The 16,412-nt window shown below is 40.2% G+C and overlaps 1 protein-coding gene across 1 annotated transcript; it reads left to right on the forward strand.

Moving 5' to 3' along the window:
• Nucleotides 1-12,637: 12,637 nt before the first annotated feature.
• ppp1r27a (protein phosphatase 1, regulatory subunit 27a) lies at nt 12,638-14,830 on the forward strand. The gene is made up of 3 exons (XM_086055951.1): nt 12,638-13,341; nt 13,439-13,589; nt 14,061-14,830. Exons 1-3 carry the CDS (start codon nt 12,936-12,938, stop codon nt 14,179-14,181), a joined length of 678 nt encoding a protein of 225 aa, XP_085912077.1. The 5' UTR covers nt 12,638-12,935; the 3' UTR covers nt 14,182-14,830.
• Nucleotides 14,831-16,412: the final 1,582 nt, after the last annotated feature.

A 16,412-nucleotide genomic window follows, 5' to 3' on the forward strand; every position in this document is an offset into this window, starting at 1 on the left:
TCTCTCTAATCAAAAGTCCCAGTTGTTTACGGAATAGTTGTCGTGTGCTATGGAAACGACATAAAGCAGGAACAACATTACCTTTGCATCCCATTGTGTGTGGGGGGGGGGGGTGAGTGTGTGTGTGTGTTTGTGTGTGGAGGGTGGTCGGTTCTTGTTTCCTTTATTACAGAGCAAAGATGGCTGAAATATAATAACTTTAACTATCACTGAAGACTCTAAATTGTAGCTGTGAACGTAAGTTTGAATGGTTGTTTGTCTACTTGTGCCTTGCGACTGGCTGGCGACCAGTTCAGGGTGCACCCCCGTCTCTCGTCCAAAGACAGCTGGGACAGGCTCGAGCACGCCCGCAACCCTCGTGACAATAAGCATTTCAGAGAATGGACCTATTCAAAACGAATTGTTGGCAACACACCAAGCCAACTCTACTTTTTTGTTCTGGGTTATTATACGGGGAGAAAAAAAGATGAGAGCAAGAAAAGCATGTCTCACGTTTTACTTTTGTGTCCCTCCTCCTGTGTCTTGAGCCTTATTTCAATGTTGGCACTGAGTCGCTCACATCCACTTACCATTGTAATCTGTCTGCTCAGGGTGACAGTCAAGTTCTGCAGTTCATGTGTTCACTGCTAAACCATGTTTCATCTATTTTTTCCTTCCTGTGACTCCTATTCATAACGACCTTGCACTCAAAGTTTCCTCTAACAAGATATTTGTTTTCGCTCTCTCTTTCCAATATGTTCTATAGCCTGGAGTCTAACGTAGTAATTGTAGTTTTAAAGTAACATTTTAACAGAGTGGGGCATTTTTTCCAAAATTTCCAGGTCCGTTTATCGCCTTCTGCCTGCAGCCGAGGTACCCTTCCGCCATCCGTTTATCCGCCTTTTATCCAGTCGGAACAAATAGTTATCACCTATAGGCCGGTCCGCTTTTATATGGGCTTCCATTTGCGTTTCTGTCTACAAACTTGGACCAACAACGGGTCAACGATAGTTGATTGATAGTATTTTTATCATCTTTCCCCATTAAAATGAATGGAAATGCCATTAATGGGTTGCAACCTCCCAAAATAAGCAACAAAAACATTTTGTAATTGTTTTTTTAATGAGAAAAATAATAAAAACTTTCCCAGTTGCCAGACTTGTGACAAAAGACACAAGAATAGAAGACCAAAATTAGCTGAAAATAAATACAAGGAGAAAAAAAGATAAGGGAAATGCTTATTCACAGATTATGAATAGATGCAAACGAAGCAAGGTGTGGATGCAGCAGAAATAAAACTGCAAATGTAAATTGTATTTCGTGTTCAAGGTCTTTTTTACTTTGTCAGGGCTGCAGAGCACTGCTGGAGTTTAAGAGTCTACCAGATTCAGAAAGAAGCTGTTCCTCTGCCTGGTGATTCTCTGTAGCCTCCAATCTGAGGGGAGAGGATGGAAGAGGGTGTGTGCGGCATGGAGTGGGTCCTTTCATGGCATATGCAGAGATTTCAATGAAAATTCTACCTGTAGAGTTGCATATATGGCTGTCCACATGCACACCAGCAGGGGACAAGTGGAGGTTTGTGCTCTGACGCGCACATCCGTGAATGCTCACTCTCATGTTCTGCATTACGGAACAATGAGCATGTCCCCTTTGCTTTGTGGCCTTACCGTAAGTCTACTGCGGCACCAGGATGTGGACCTTTGTCATCCTTCTCCACAGTAACCCACAGAGAGAGTGCCTGCAGAGATTGGCAATCCTCTTGATATATTCAGTATTGATTCACCAGACAAGAGAGAATGGCGTGTCAAAGAATTTCACAAGCGTGATAAGAGTTTCAAATGTGTGTTGAAAAAACTGTGGTTAAAGCACAAGTAGGTCCTTCGAAAAAATTAGCATATTATGAGAAAGTTAATCATGTTCCATAATGTAATGATAAAAATTAAACTTTGATATATTTCAGAGTCATTGCACTTCAACTGAAGTAGTTCAAGCCTTTTATTGTTTTAAAATTGATGATTTTGGCAAAAAAGCAAAGAAAACCAAAAAAAAACAAAAATTTGCATATGTCATCCGACCAATTAAAAAAATGTGTTTTTAACACAAAAAAAGTCAACCTTCAAATAATTACGTTCAGTTATGCACTCAATACTTGGTTGGGAATCCTTTTGCAGAAATGATTGCTTCCATGCGGCGTGGCATGGAGGCAATCAGCCGGTGGCACCGCTGAGGCGGTGTGGAGGCCTAGGATGCTTTGATAGAGGCCTTAAGACCACCCACAGTGTTGGGCCTGGTATCTCTCAACTTCCTCTCCACAATATCCCACAGATTCCCGATGGGGTTCAGGTCAGGAGAGTTGGCAGGCCAGTTGAGCACAATAATACCATGGTTAGTAAGCCATTTACCAGTGGTTTTGGCACTGCGAGCAGGTGCCAGGTCGTGCTGAAAAATGCAATCTTCATCTCCATAAAGCTTTTCAGCATTTGGAAGCATCAAGTGCTCCAAAATCTGATAACAAGCTGCATTGACCCTGCCCTTGACCAAACACAGTTGACCAACACCAGCAGCTGACATGGCACCCCAGACAATCACTGACTGTGGGTACTTGACACTGGACTTCAGGCATTGTGGCATTTACCTCTCACCAGTCTTCATCCAGACTCCGGCACCTTGATTTCCGAATGACGTGCAAAATGTGCTTTCATCCGAAAAAGGTACTTTGGACCACTGAGCAACATTCCAGTACTCCTTCTCTGTAGCCCAGGTCAGGCGCTTCTGCTACTGTTTCTGGTTCAAAAGTGGCTTGACCTGGGGAATGCGGCACCTGTAGCCCATCCTGTACACGCCTGTGCACGGTGGCTCTGGATGTTTCTACTCCCGACTCGGTCCACTGCTTCCACAGCTCCCCCAATGTCTGGAATCGGCCCTTCTCCACAATCTTGCTCAGGGTCCGGTCATCTCTTCTGGTTGTGCAGCGTTTTCTCCCACACTTAATAATATTAACATTTTTAATGAGTTGATTTTTGTGGGAAAAAAATTTGTTGGTTAGCTCTTCAGAAGTTTTGTGCCGTCCTTAAATGGTAATTTTTATGCAAGAAATGCAAAAAAAATCCTAGTGGCTATGCAGTTATTTTGCTGGTGGCTTCAAACCGGTTGTTGTTGGGTTATGATAGTGGATTTTTTATGCATCCATCCATCCAGTACCTTATTCGCTTATCCTCACGAGGGTCGCGGGCGTGCTGGAGCCTATCCCAGCTGTCTTCGGGCAGGGGGCGGGGTACACCCTGAACTGGTCGCCAGCCAATCGCAGTGTTTTATACATGCATTGAAAATGTTATTATGAAATATGAGATATATTAAGAGCATATTTGCACACATGCATGTATTTTGTCCATATCTAAAATGGCTTTTTTGTCATAAATCTGGTTCGGAAGTGGGTGGTCCTATGTGGCCCCCCAGTAGCACTCTCTTATGATGCAATGTTAATGGCTCAAAAAAATTGCAGGGTTTTTTGCTTTGTTTGTTTGTTTGTTTGTTTACTAAAAATTGGTTTGGGAGATGCAAGGATTACAACCAGTGATATAAACATTTTATATTTAATAATATTGTATGCGACTGTAACATTATGCACATTTTGAACATTAACACTGGACTTAAACATAGGGGGGAATTGTACCTAAATACGCATTCAGTTAAAAATAATGATTCAATTAGATCATTGTATTATTTATTTTTAGCACAATATTGAAGAGAAGAGAATTTAACATTTAAAACTATTATTTCATAAAAGCACACCAGAGGGGCTCAAAGACTTTAATTTCAATGTAACACTGTGGACAACTAATGAAAAGTAAAGATTTTGTGACAATAAGCCATTTTATCACATTTATTTGATTTTAGATCGTGCATTTGCATGCAACACACAACACACAAACACACAATAAATGTCTGTGTGCAGCTGACTATAATCCTGTTCGGGTAGGCAGGAGTGCTGACAGCATAGCGCTCTGAACAAGAAACATCAATCACGCGGCCCCATTGGACCATCCAAATTTGACAGTGTCAATGTTACTGCCACGGTCACCATCAATCACGCCGTTCGATGTTACACAATCCTTTCAAAAAAATAAGAAATACGTTTTTAACTAAAGTCGTTGAAAAGTCGACCTGATACGGCTGCTCAGGCTGTGTAGAAACCTTGCTGTCAACAAAAGTGTCTCTGCATGGCTTATGACTGGGAGGAAGCAAATTAAATATGTATCCAACCGTAGTCCTGCACTGGTGGATGTATATTAATATTTCCTTTAAAGGCAGTGGTGCCTCAACCATCCATTTCATGGGCTGAACCATTCGGGCACATTGCTCCACTGAGGCCCATTGCACTGGTGGATGTAAGTATGTCTAAATATTTTTTGGTTTAATTAAAGGAATAGTTTTAGAACATTTCAAATTTCAAACCTCATACAAAATTCATTAACATCAACATTTTGTATTGCTATAATACCACTTGTATTGCGTTTTCATATTGCAAGTATGATGCAGGTGTCTGTCTTCACTGCTTACTCCATGCTGTTGTAAAGTGTGAAGAAATTAGCAGTTTTATGTTTGTTTGTTTGTTTTTTTGGGACTGTTGTATATACTATTGTTTATATGCCGCTTACCTGTGCTTTGTTGCATTTTGATATGCGACAATGGCAACACAGTGTACACTTTTCTCATATTTATTCAATATTATATGCCTTGATTCTATTCTGATACAATGTGCCGCTGGAGCATCCTGCTGCCCTTTTTTTTTTTTTAGTCTTGAGCACCACTCAGTGGAATTCTATGCATCTTGCAAGATCATGATGATATGTAGGCAATTTCTCATTACAATTTATTGAGAAATTGCCCTGGTGTTTTTTGTAATCTAATGATTAGATTGTGATTTAACTATTGTATGTCCAACAGCTGGGATTTGCTCCAACACGCCAGCAACCCTCGTGAGGATAAGAGGTTTGGATAATTAATGGCAATGGAATTGTATGTCCATTTCAAACTATTGCTCTATATATGAATGTGACTAAATGTGCTGTGGAGACACGGAGGCAGTGCCACCACAGTGAAATTTCAAGGCGAACCCACCTTCTTAATTATTATTTTCGCAATATTTTTATATGAGCTGAGCAATGTGCAGTCAAGCCTTTTAGATTACCCCTGTCAAGGCGGTTCAAATTTGATAGCTATTTGTTTTTGTATTTGCAGGATTACTTTTCTTAAAAGTGCTGAAAAAAATATATATATACATATATATATTTGTATTTATGCCTTTATATTTATACTTGTGTGTACTGCTTTACCCTGTATTAGTGCAGCATTTGTTTGGCCTGCACTCAAAACTTGAGGTTCGTATATGAAATGCAGTATGTATATCTTTTGTTAACACCTTTTAAATGCAGACTTAAAGGCCGAAGAGAAGCCAGGTTGTGGTCCTCCCCCCATGAGGTAGAGGGGAGCAGAGCTACACTATGGTAACTTATCAAGGTTAGTGTAAAACAAGCACAGTGTTTGGTTACATATTGTGTGAAGGTGGCAGAGCTTATCAGTGGTGAGAAGAAATGAAGTACCAGCTCTTTGTTACTGTACTGTAGATTTTTTTTAGGTCTATGTACTGTACCCCCTACCTTTTAAAAACAGTTCCCTCTACTTTGTACTTCTTACTTTGTCAAAATATTGTACATCGTTCTCTAAACGCTTGAATGCACGTCCAATGGTTCAATGTTTCTTCAAGCAAGAGCTGAAAGCAAAGCTCACAACAGGTGTTTGATCCATCAACGGACAATATATTTTCTAGTTCAATAGGTATTTAAACAGTCCTCATCATCAAGCTGTTCACATTTCGATGTTATGCAACCAAGGCAACGCTGATCAACAGTACCTCGTCATTGCCAGGCTTAAACTGGATGTTTTCATAGGGAAGTAGCCACTGAGTTTAGGGGTCACGTCAATGCCATCAATCATTTTATTTTTGGGAATCACAAGACCTGAAGACAAAAAATGGGGTTGGGGGTTGCTACAGTATGTCACGAAAGAAGATGCAAATGTTCTCGATGGTAACGTGAGAGTTCATGTGCCCTCTCAGACTATTTTGACTTCTCTTACAAGAAGGCGCTCACCATCAGTGCTTCTATCACATGCTCAATCTCTCTGGTACTAAATAAGGAAAAATGACTTGACTATGCACAGACGATGATATGAATGCAGGATCAGTCTTCTGTCCCCTCTTTATTACTACACATATGCTGTTCATGTCTTCGCCATGAAACCCTACCCAGACGGCACCTCTTTCTGGCGCACCGCTCCTGAAATGCCGTTGGCCGCTGGGATAATATTAGCATATTGACCCCTATGAAATGCACTCTGGCAATATCTTCTTTTGCTTTGGCCTTATGGGGTCAAATTTGTTGTCTTCCGATACAGCGCAGCAATGGGGTCATTTGGGCTTGGCTATTAACACGGAAAACGGTCTACAAAATACCTCTCGGCCTACAATTGACCACTACCACTGACTTGTCACACTTGCACCACTAACGTCAAAGTTGGAAACATAACTGTAGCTTGTAGTCCAATTTGGAGCCTTAGAGGGTGCATCAGTACATATTTATTGATCTGATGATGACTGGATGATTAAAGCAATATTCAGTCACAGCCAAGGACAGAAACAACTGCACCACAGAAAAATCAATGCGTACAGATAAATACTGTATGCACAAAGCACGCGGGATGAACGGCAACCTTGAGTGAGCGCTGTACTGATTCTTCACCAATAATCAGTCTCTTGTCCATTCCTGTCCATGTGCTTCAAGAAATCTATCATCTTTAGCATCAGCATAAAGAGTCTTGAGGGTGAAAACTTTTATACACACATACCTTTTTTGCTTTCCCACTGGAGTGTCTTCAAATTTAATTTGTGTTTTAACATACTTGGCCAACAAAGATTATTCCGATGAAGCCGGCAAGGATAGGCTGGTACTGAAAAGTAGATTCTTTTTGTGCATAATAGATGTGCAGTAAATACAATATGTGTGATATATGTGGTTGTGTTATAAAGCTGGTGAGTACAGGTTCAGGCAAAATGATCTGACACATTTGTAGGTTTAATAAAAGGCAAATAAAGTAAAGAAACAAAAAAGTGTTTTTATTTTCGAAATGTACATATAATGCCATTCTGCTTCATTAGGTTTTAAAAATTAAATCAGTCAAATGCGATCCATTATTGTGCGCACACTGCATAACATAACATAACATAACATAACATAACATATATCATAACATAAACATAAACATAACACATAACAAGATCGTGTTTCAAGCTGGTACGGGATCATGTCTACCAAGATTGAAGTGCAAACGGAATGCTCGTTGTGTTGCAGTTCGGGATGTGTTTGTTTTGATAAACGTTTCCACAATGAAAGCACGATGCCCACCAGTCCAATTCATGGCAGCAACTGAAAAAGAAATGCAATGGCATTATAAAGAAACAAAGCAAAATGACATTATATGGAAAAATGGCATTATATGTACTTTTCGAAAATAAAAACACTTTTTGGTTTCTTTACTTTATTTGCCTTTTATTCAACCTACAAATGTGCAGCGTGCAAAAGTGTGACATTCCATCAGCTTCATTTGTTTAGAAAAGCAACGGTTATGTTTTGTGATGACATCTGATAAACGTCATGTGTGTCAGGAATGAATTCAGCAACCTTGCTTATGTAACTGTGTGGCTGGAGTGTTTAAGGTGACTGTTGAGTGAACTGCGTTATAATTGACATTTGGACCATGAAACACACACCCTATTGTCCTATTGTGCAACCGGGCATCAAGACACATTAGGCATACGCACAACTATTAGCCCCTGGCCTCTTTTTCCACGGATGCATCTTTCGGCCTGAGTAACCTTACGCTCATACAAGCCGTCAGCTAGAGCCTCGATGCTATACTCCCATTCAGCAGCGTGCTAATTCTCAGCCCTCCCGTTCTGGACAGCTGCCGTATCCATTACTGCCTTTACCTATTTGCAGGGAAGCTTTAGTCAAAGTTGGACAACAGATATGATAGATTCCCTCCATCGAGGGCCACCTTCAAATGACTCAAAAAGTTGTCAAAGAGCTTTGATCCTCATGGGACGGTTATAGTCATTGTTCTATTGGGCTCTTTAATTTTGGAACATTGGCGAGTATTTCAGCGTTTATGAGTAGCACAGAGGGTTCAAAGCCTCCACTCTGTTTGCCAACCTGGCATTAACACGTCTCTCTCTCTCCCTCTCTCTCTCTCTCTCTCTCTCTCTCTCTCTCTCTCTCTCTCTCTCTCTCTCTCTCTCAAAACTCATATTTACAACCATATTGATTAGCGTGCCATGAGTATTCAGGCACCTTGCTCTGCTGTCCCTATTACTATTAACAGACACATAGTTTTTAAGAACGTCATTGTGATATACTTGATAACTTGTGATAACTTGTTAGTTAGTACCTTTTATCTGAAAAGCGGTGTCAGGCCCAGTCCAATATAGTAGTACTCAAGGTTGTTTTGTTTCAGCAGGCATCCTGAACAGGACATGCCACCCAGACTGAAACAATTTGAACGGGAGTGCAGCACTACGGTGACATCAGATGGCTGATGATCCAATAGATCCAATAAGAGATATAGAGCCTCCATAAAACAGGAGACTTGTGTTTCGCCAAAAGACTGTTTTGAATTTGATACACAACTATCATTGGTAACATGCAATGGACCAGCATGCTTGCAACACAGCTCTTATTTTTAGAAAATGAAGTCACCAAACTGTTCTGCTGGGTCACGAGTGTCAGAGGTGGAATGCTTCACTACTTATTGCATATGCACTTTACACTGGTCAACAGCAAATTTTAATCAGAGATGGCTTTATGTGTCCCTAAATGTATTTTTGACACTGATTTAAAAAAATCTCTCTACTTTTTTCCAGCACATCAGGTTGTTGAGATATTTTCATTTTTTGTAGTCTTACCTATAAAAGATTGCGTAATCGAGATTTTACCATGCATTGTAATTTATAGATAGCTGTGATATTACCATATCACATTTTGGGGTATGTTTTTTCTGAAAATCAGAAGTGCTACCAAAAAAAAATTGTGCAGATTCGGAATCTGTGCAAAAATTTAATCTAAATCTAAGAAAAGTTCACTTGCATCTCTGATTAAAAACATTTCTAAAAATGTGTTGACCAGTGTTACTTTTGACTGATAAGAGTGGTCATTTTGGCCTTTCATTGTCTACTTGTCTTTTCAGATGCGTGACTGACTACTTTGTATCAATACCCGGTCAGGGTAGAGGCGTTACACCCTGGACTGGTTGGCAGTCAATCACCCGACACGTATATAGAGAAACAACCACTCACATTCACTTTCACACTGTTACTGTGGGAACTGAATCCAGGCTGCCTGCACAGAAGTAAGCTTAGTCAACTACCACAGTGACTTAAAGGGCCCTATTTTCATCCCCGGCACAAGTCTAGCTAAGCTAATTACCAGTATGCACATGAGTGTAGTTTTCTTTCATTTGGTATTTTCGCAGACGAGCACAGTTAGAAACGTTGTGGGCCTGAAGTCAACAGACTAGCTTCCAAACCAATGGATGCAGCTACTCTCATTCCCTTTAAAATCAGCACCCGGGAGGCGCTAAGTCCTTGACATTGGAGAAGCAGAAATAGACTCCCTGGAGTCTATGCAGAAGTACGCAAAGTATGTTTATAAGGAACTGAAAGAAGACCTCCATACGTGGATGATGTAAAGTTGGCCAGGGTGATCATTAGGGCTGTTCATGAACCGGTGATGACTCAAATAGAAAAGACAATTAGCCATTGAAAATGAATGTCGAATTTGAATTTTTGGATTCGATTCATAAGTCACACCAAAACCATAACGCTAACCGGTGCGTAGTTTACAGTGTCGTTTCTCCCTTTCCTCTCCCCTACCCTCCAACGTCCTCTCTCTTGTTACCTTCCCAGCCCCCGAGACCATAGGAAACCACAGAACCTGTGAAGTGTGCTATAGAATGCATGTGGGCCGTGCACGTAATGTGTGTCAGTTTGCAGTCAATCAATAAAGCCCAACTAGGCAGTGTATCAATGCCTTTGTTTAGCCTCTAATGCCATCCTGGGGATACAAAATACGAAAATCGAAAACCCATTTGAGTTGTTTTGGGACTCGTTGGTTGAATGAATGGCAAAGGCGAATTTTGGGTGCGAGTCCGAGCCCTAACAATCACAGGTGACCACTGTGAAGTGGGCATTTGAAGACCGCCTTCCAACCCAAGTCAAGGAATAGCCAGATGTTGTTCTTGTCTGCTAGCTTAAACCAAGGATGCATCGGTTGGTTACTTGTGAAGACTTGGCTGGGAAAATACTGTATACCAAGATTTATTTATTTGTGCTACTATATCAAAATGTCTGAGGAGAGGACTCATGTTTTCAAGGTTTTTTTTCTCCATTTATTATTTCACATCAATACATCAGAGCCAAGGGGAAGTTCACAAATACACAGCCGTTCGAATTAGAGAATAGTGTTCTTAGGAAGTATGTTCTTGAGTATGTTCTTATAGGAAGAGCATTCATAACAGTTCACAAGGCCGTTTTGCATATTCGTGATACTAAGAAGCAGTCAATGATTAGGGATTTTTGGCATATTTTTGCGCACAGTCAAGCAAAACAAACCAACAAAGCAACATACAAAAAAATGAATAGCATTCAACACATAATATTCCTGGTTCGCCTGGCGGAGGTAATTGTAGGAAGCAAGCTACGTAGTAAGCTAAACTACAGGACATTCTATGTTAAATGTGAAATGTAGTTAAATTAGTATTGTTAAATGCAGTTAAGTTAGTAGCAGGGTACTTGTAACGCAGTTACATTGCCTCAGACTGCGTAGTAATAACTGGCAATAATTTAATTAGGATTTGTTTATCAAAAATACTAATGTGTCACATTGCCATAAGACTAAAAATAATGTAACCAGTATCTGAATCATAATCTCATGAAGGACAGTAGGTATCCCTGGCATGGAATACTGAGAAGTGGCCAGTGCTACTTAAATCCCTGGCCTTGACACTGATGTGTCTGTTTTAATGTGTCAAGCCACATGGAAAAGGTCACTTAAAACTCACATTACAGAGCTTAATCATCTGATGTTGAAATCTTCCCGTTTTCACCAAGCCAGAGGGCGGCTGGCAGTGTATTTGGTGATCTTGCGTACATCCGAATGTCAACTGTGACTTCTTGGTAATTTGCACCCCAAACAGCAGGTGGGAGGGAGGGCACCCTGAGCCTATGTATAGAAAGCCGGTAGAGTGTGTGAGACCTCTGTTTGGCATACGCCCAAGAGGAGGCCTATCACTAGGCTGTAGCAAACAAACATTTTCCACCAGTCAAGGTTTCTTCTTGTGGTCAAGATGCTTTTTTGGGGGAGTCAGTGGGGAGGAGGATCGCCATAGCTCAGGGACACCCTTGGACTCCCGCAATTCCATATAAGAGCTGCTGAAACCTGAGAGAGGTTCCTTCTCAAGCTGTGAAAATGATAACTTCAATTGTTGAAGCCATTAGCCCTGAACGTCTGTTCAGTGTTATGTTTACTCTTCATAGGGTACTCAGTTCAACACAAATTCAATATGTCAAGCCAAGCCATTTATTGAGTCCAAAAGGGTCTTTCATATTTTAGAAAAATAGCATGATTAGCATGATATTTTATAGTGGATCATTATATTCTATTTCAGGGATCATCAACCTTTTTGAAAGTGATACATAGTTCTTGGGTACTGATTAAATACATTTATCCGCACATTTTAGACTATAGACTTATTCTCTGCACATATATCACCCCTTCACAAAGTTAACGTAGAAATCATTTCGGAACTTTAGGGTAATCCTGCTGACTAACCACGCATCAAAACATTACCCCTTGTGCTTTTGGACTTGGTGGAGGTAAGCTATCATATCCTGCTTTGAAGAAAAGCATTTGAGAGCAGCTAATGTAGTGTTGTTGTCAACACTACGCCTGAAGTAGATTAAAGGTCCAACTCGTTCTCCTTACTTTAAGCCAGTTATGACCAGCTGGGCCCATCTGAGCGGTGTGCATGAGGACAGCTGGTGCCACCGTCACAATGTTACAGCACTATTCACATGTACGTATTTGTTGATCAAACGTTAGAACAATCATTTTAGTAATGTTGTATTCATATATTCAAACAAAGCTGTGCATACAAAGAGTACATTAATATGACACCTGAAATACTGGAAATCATGTTGTGGAGTCAAATTTACGGGAATATATTGTAATTAATTATTATAAACACATATATAAAAGGAATTCTCTGTATACTGTAACATTGTGTTTTATTAAATGTATTTAAAGGCGGTAAAACATCTTTAGCAAGATTCAAATGGAACATCACGGATGTAAACATTTTTATGAGCTCGACATGGGTGCAGTTTCATTGATCAAGTGACTTCTCGTGGGTGGGGTTGGACAAGGGCTTCTCATTTGCACACTGAAGTCACTGGATATTAGGCCCAAAAATAGCCCTACAGAAGCTATATAGCGGTCCTCGCATGGCTTGCGCCATCAGCTGACAGTTCTTTCTGACTGAAAACTTCCAGTGCAACAAGGACAGATTTGCAGCGTCTACACAAAAAAAAGCAAGAGAAAGAAGACCACACAAGCTAAAAGGGAATTTTAACTTGTCTAAACAAAGACAATGATTATAAAATAACTTTTAGCTTACTGAGCAAGTAACAGATGGACCCAGGTGGAAGCTAAAAGGATCAAAGACCCAAGGACAAAAGGAACAAAAAGGATATCTTTTTTACGGGCTTTTTTATTTTTTTGTCTGAGCTCTCACTGTTCTGTTGGGCTGACAGCATCGAGGGAGACAGATATCTAACCGCAGCAGGAATGAAGTACAACTACCATATTCCAGTGTCAACGTACTCACGGCATTCTCAGTACACGCCAACTTACCACACACCTACACATTATGCATCCAGTCACTATACACCATCGTACATCTCGACCTCCAAGTACACCCCAACCCAGTATAGTGGCACACATTACACCCCTTCACACTACACACCCTCCTACAATTCTGCATCATCGTACATCCCTTCCCGGTACAGCGCAACGCCACGCACCCAAGCACGAGAAAATCCAGCTCCTGTGATACCCATCACACCTGCCAAGAGAACTGTGCACTTTCCTAATGACATCATCTTCCAGGATGTTGTTAGACGTGGAGAATTGGAACAAATTGGTCGGTTCATCAGAACAAGGAAGGTTCGTGTGGATACGCTCTTTCCCTCAGGTGAGTAGTGTACCGTTTCTTCCTGCATGCATGCATGGGAACTGAAACAGTCAGTGATGAAAAGCTGCGCTAGCCTCATTTAGTGTGGTGCATGCAGGTATGGCAGCGATACATGAAGCGGTGCTGACAGGAAACCTGGAGGTGGTGAAGTTGCTGGTCAAGTATGGCGCTGATGTCACTCAGAGGGATGAGGACGGCTGGACCCCTCTTCACATGGCCTGCAGTGACAGCTATCCTGAGATTGCAAGGTAAACCACTTGAACTTATTTTATCCAGTGAATTTCACATTTAATTGGGAATTTAAAACAATGACCCATAATGAATAATTGGAAAAATTAACAGTGTGATGTAAAAAAAAAAAGCATGCCTTGACATTTGTATCTTTATAAGGCAGCAACTAACTTGATTGTCCAGGTTATATTTTTATTTTTCTGTATACATGCTGTAAAATGTTGCAATAAAAGTCTCCTATGTATTGTCCTAAGACATATTGAATGTTGCATCAAATATTATGACAAAAATTAATTAACTTGTGTTGAAATAACTGAAAAAAATCTATTGGATTGTAAAATAATCAACCACCCCTTCCCCTCCCCCAAAAAACACATAAAAATGCATGTGAAGACCAAAATGATAATTAAAGAATGTAACTAAAACAAAAGAGAAAGTTAGAATGGAATTCACACTGTCTGAAATTGTAAATCTCCTGCGCCACACAGTTATCTCCTTTCGCTGGGAGCCAGCACAGAGGCAGAAAATGAGAGCGGGGAGAAGCCGGCTGACCTCATTGACCCTGACTGCACAGAGTTGTCCAAACTGTTTGAGGCTGGCTGCATGTAATTAGGCACCTTTTAGACACAGGAGTGAAACTGAATAGATAAAAGCTGATAAATTGCTTGAAAAATGGTTCAATTTTATAGTTTTTTTTTTTTTTTTACACCGAACTCGCTGCTGATGACGATGAGAATTTCTCACTTTTTTTTTAAATATATCAATTGGGTGTTGCAGCTATTTTCATTTTTATTTCTATTTTTGTTTCTGTTCTAAAGTCAGAGTGTGACTGACAGTAACCCTTTTTCTTTTACAGTCTGTTACCAATGTAACACAATGTCTAAAATGTATTACTGGCCGGAAACATTACGGGTTATGTACTGGTGAAAGTACTGAATTACTTCAAGTGTTGTCACTCTTGAAATTAATTTAAAACACAGGATTTGAGATACTTGTACACCATCCAGTAGAGGTGTATTACTGTCAAATCTTTCTGCAGGGCAGAAAGAAGAGCATAAAAATCATAAATTATTACTTCAGTCAGGAAAATCTTGATGCTCTTCATCTACAGAATACTATTTCCCTATTATATGCAGATGTTTTGTTTTTGTCGTAAAGGCTGTGCTGAAGAAAAAATGCCAGCAAGGAAAGTCTTATAATTTTCTCCTCAATAATTATTTTTTGTACATTTTCAGAAATAAATATTTTTTTTTATAAATGTCAGAATTCTTCTTTGTGTTACGTTTTTTTGGGTGCGTGTGTGTGGGGGGGGTGCGTGGGTGCGTGTGTGTGTGTGTACCGTACCAAAAATAATACCCATAATGATGAATGGAATAAATGATTCAATTCCTTCATTAATTATCAATGTTGCCAGAATGCAATTCAATGAACAACACATTCACAAAAACATGTGCAATATTGTTTTATTAGTATTGGCATTAGTATTGTTGCACTAGTAGTGTCAAAGTATATGTTGCTGCCTATCATGCAAATAGCATTGGTTTGATGAAGTCATTAATGCTAAAGCATATAGCTCACTTTTTTCTCCTCTTCTAGAAGGCAATGATGAACTACATAGGGTAACAGTTTTGCATGTTGAGATGCACAACCTAAAAAAAAAATGTTATGTCTGTAATAAAACAAAATGTTTTAACATTTACAATGAAGACATATCAACAAAAATCCTATTAAAAAATGTAAAACCCTGCAAGGGGGAGAGACAAGAGGTGAATTTTTTTTTGTTCAGGGTGACCCAAAAAAAATAGGCTCCAACTTACATTAGACATCCATCCATACATTATCCAATCCACTTATCTTCACAAGGGTCACGGGAATGCTGGAGCCTATCCTAGCTGTCCTCGGGCAGTAGGCGGGCTACACCCTGAACTGGTTGCCAGCCAGTCGCAGGGCACACAGAGACACACAAACAGTCACACTCACAATCACACCTAGGGGCAATTTAGGGTGCCCAATTAACCTACCATGCATGTTTTGGGAATGTGGGAGGAAACCGGAGCACCCGTAGAAAACCCACGCAGGCACGGGGAGAACATGCAAACTCCACACAGGAAGGCCGGGGCCAGATTCGAACCCACGATCTCTGCATTGTGAGGCGGACGTGCTAACCAGTGCCGCCCTTTGAATAGACTTTTTTTTTTTTTTTCACGGAATCAAATGCAACTTGAGGTATAACTACTATCACCACCTCACATCATGCATGAGGAAATCTCCGGGTACATCTTTGTAATTCGACATTCAACAAGACAGGTGATGACTTTTAAATGCTTTTGAATCCAAGTGAAAAACTTTGCTTTTTTCTCATACCTTTGATTAAGGTCCTCTAACAATGTAAAATCATTTTTCCTTGCTGTATGAATAAAACTGCCTTGCCTTACTACGAAATAGACTGTTCCGAGTTGGTGGAGGCAGGCACTGTATGAGTTCTTGCCTCCCAATTACAGTGAAATCCGTGGACTGGTTTCATTATTAAATTTAGATACTAAATGACAGCATTGGGAGGAGTAAAATGTAAAATGTCATCATTAATGGTAATAGACATTGAGCAAAACAAATTGAATAAGACAAGAAAACGTATTTAGATTTCACATCACATGGGAGCTAAACAATTCCTAGTAATATGTGTCAAGTGTTGTTGAAAAATTTATTTGGCCCGAGTAGCTCCAATGTTTTTAATTTCTACACCAGCATATCAAAAAACTGCCAATCAAGTGTGATTGGCTGGCAACCAGTTCAGGGTGTACCCTGCCTACTGCCCGAAGACGTCTGGAATAGGTTCAACC

This window comes from Filicampus tigris, chromosome 16 (genome assembly GCF_054856515.1).
Source record: "Filicampus tigris isolate MCC_2025a chromosome 16, RoL_Ftig_1.0, whole genome shotgun sequence".
Taxonomy (NCBI): domain Eukaryota; kingdom Metazoa; phylum Chordata; class Actinopteri; order Syngnathiformes; family Syngnathidae; genus Filicampus; species Filicampus tigris.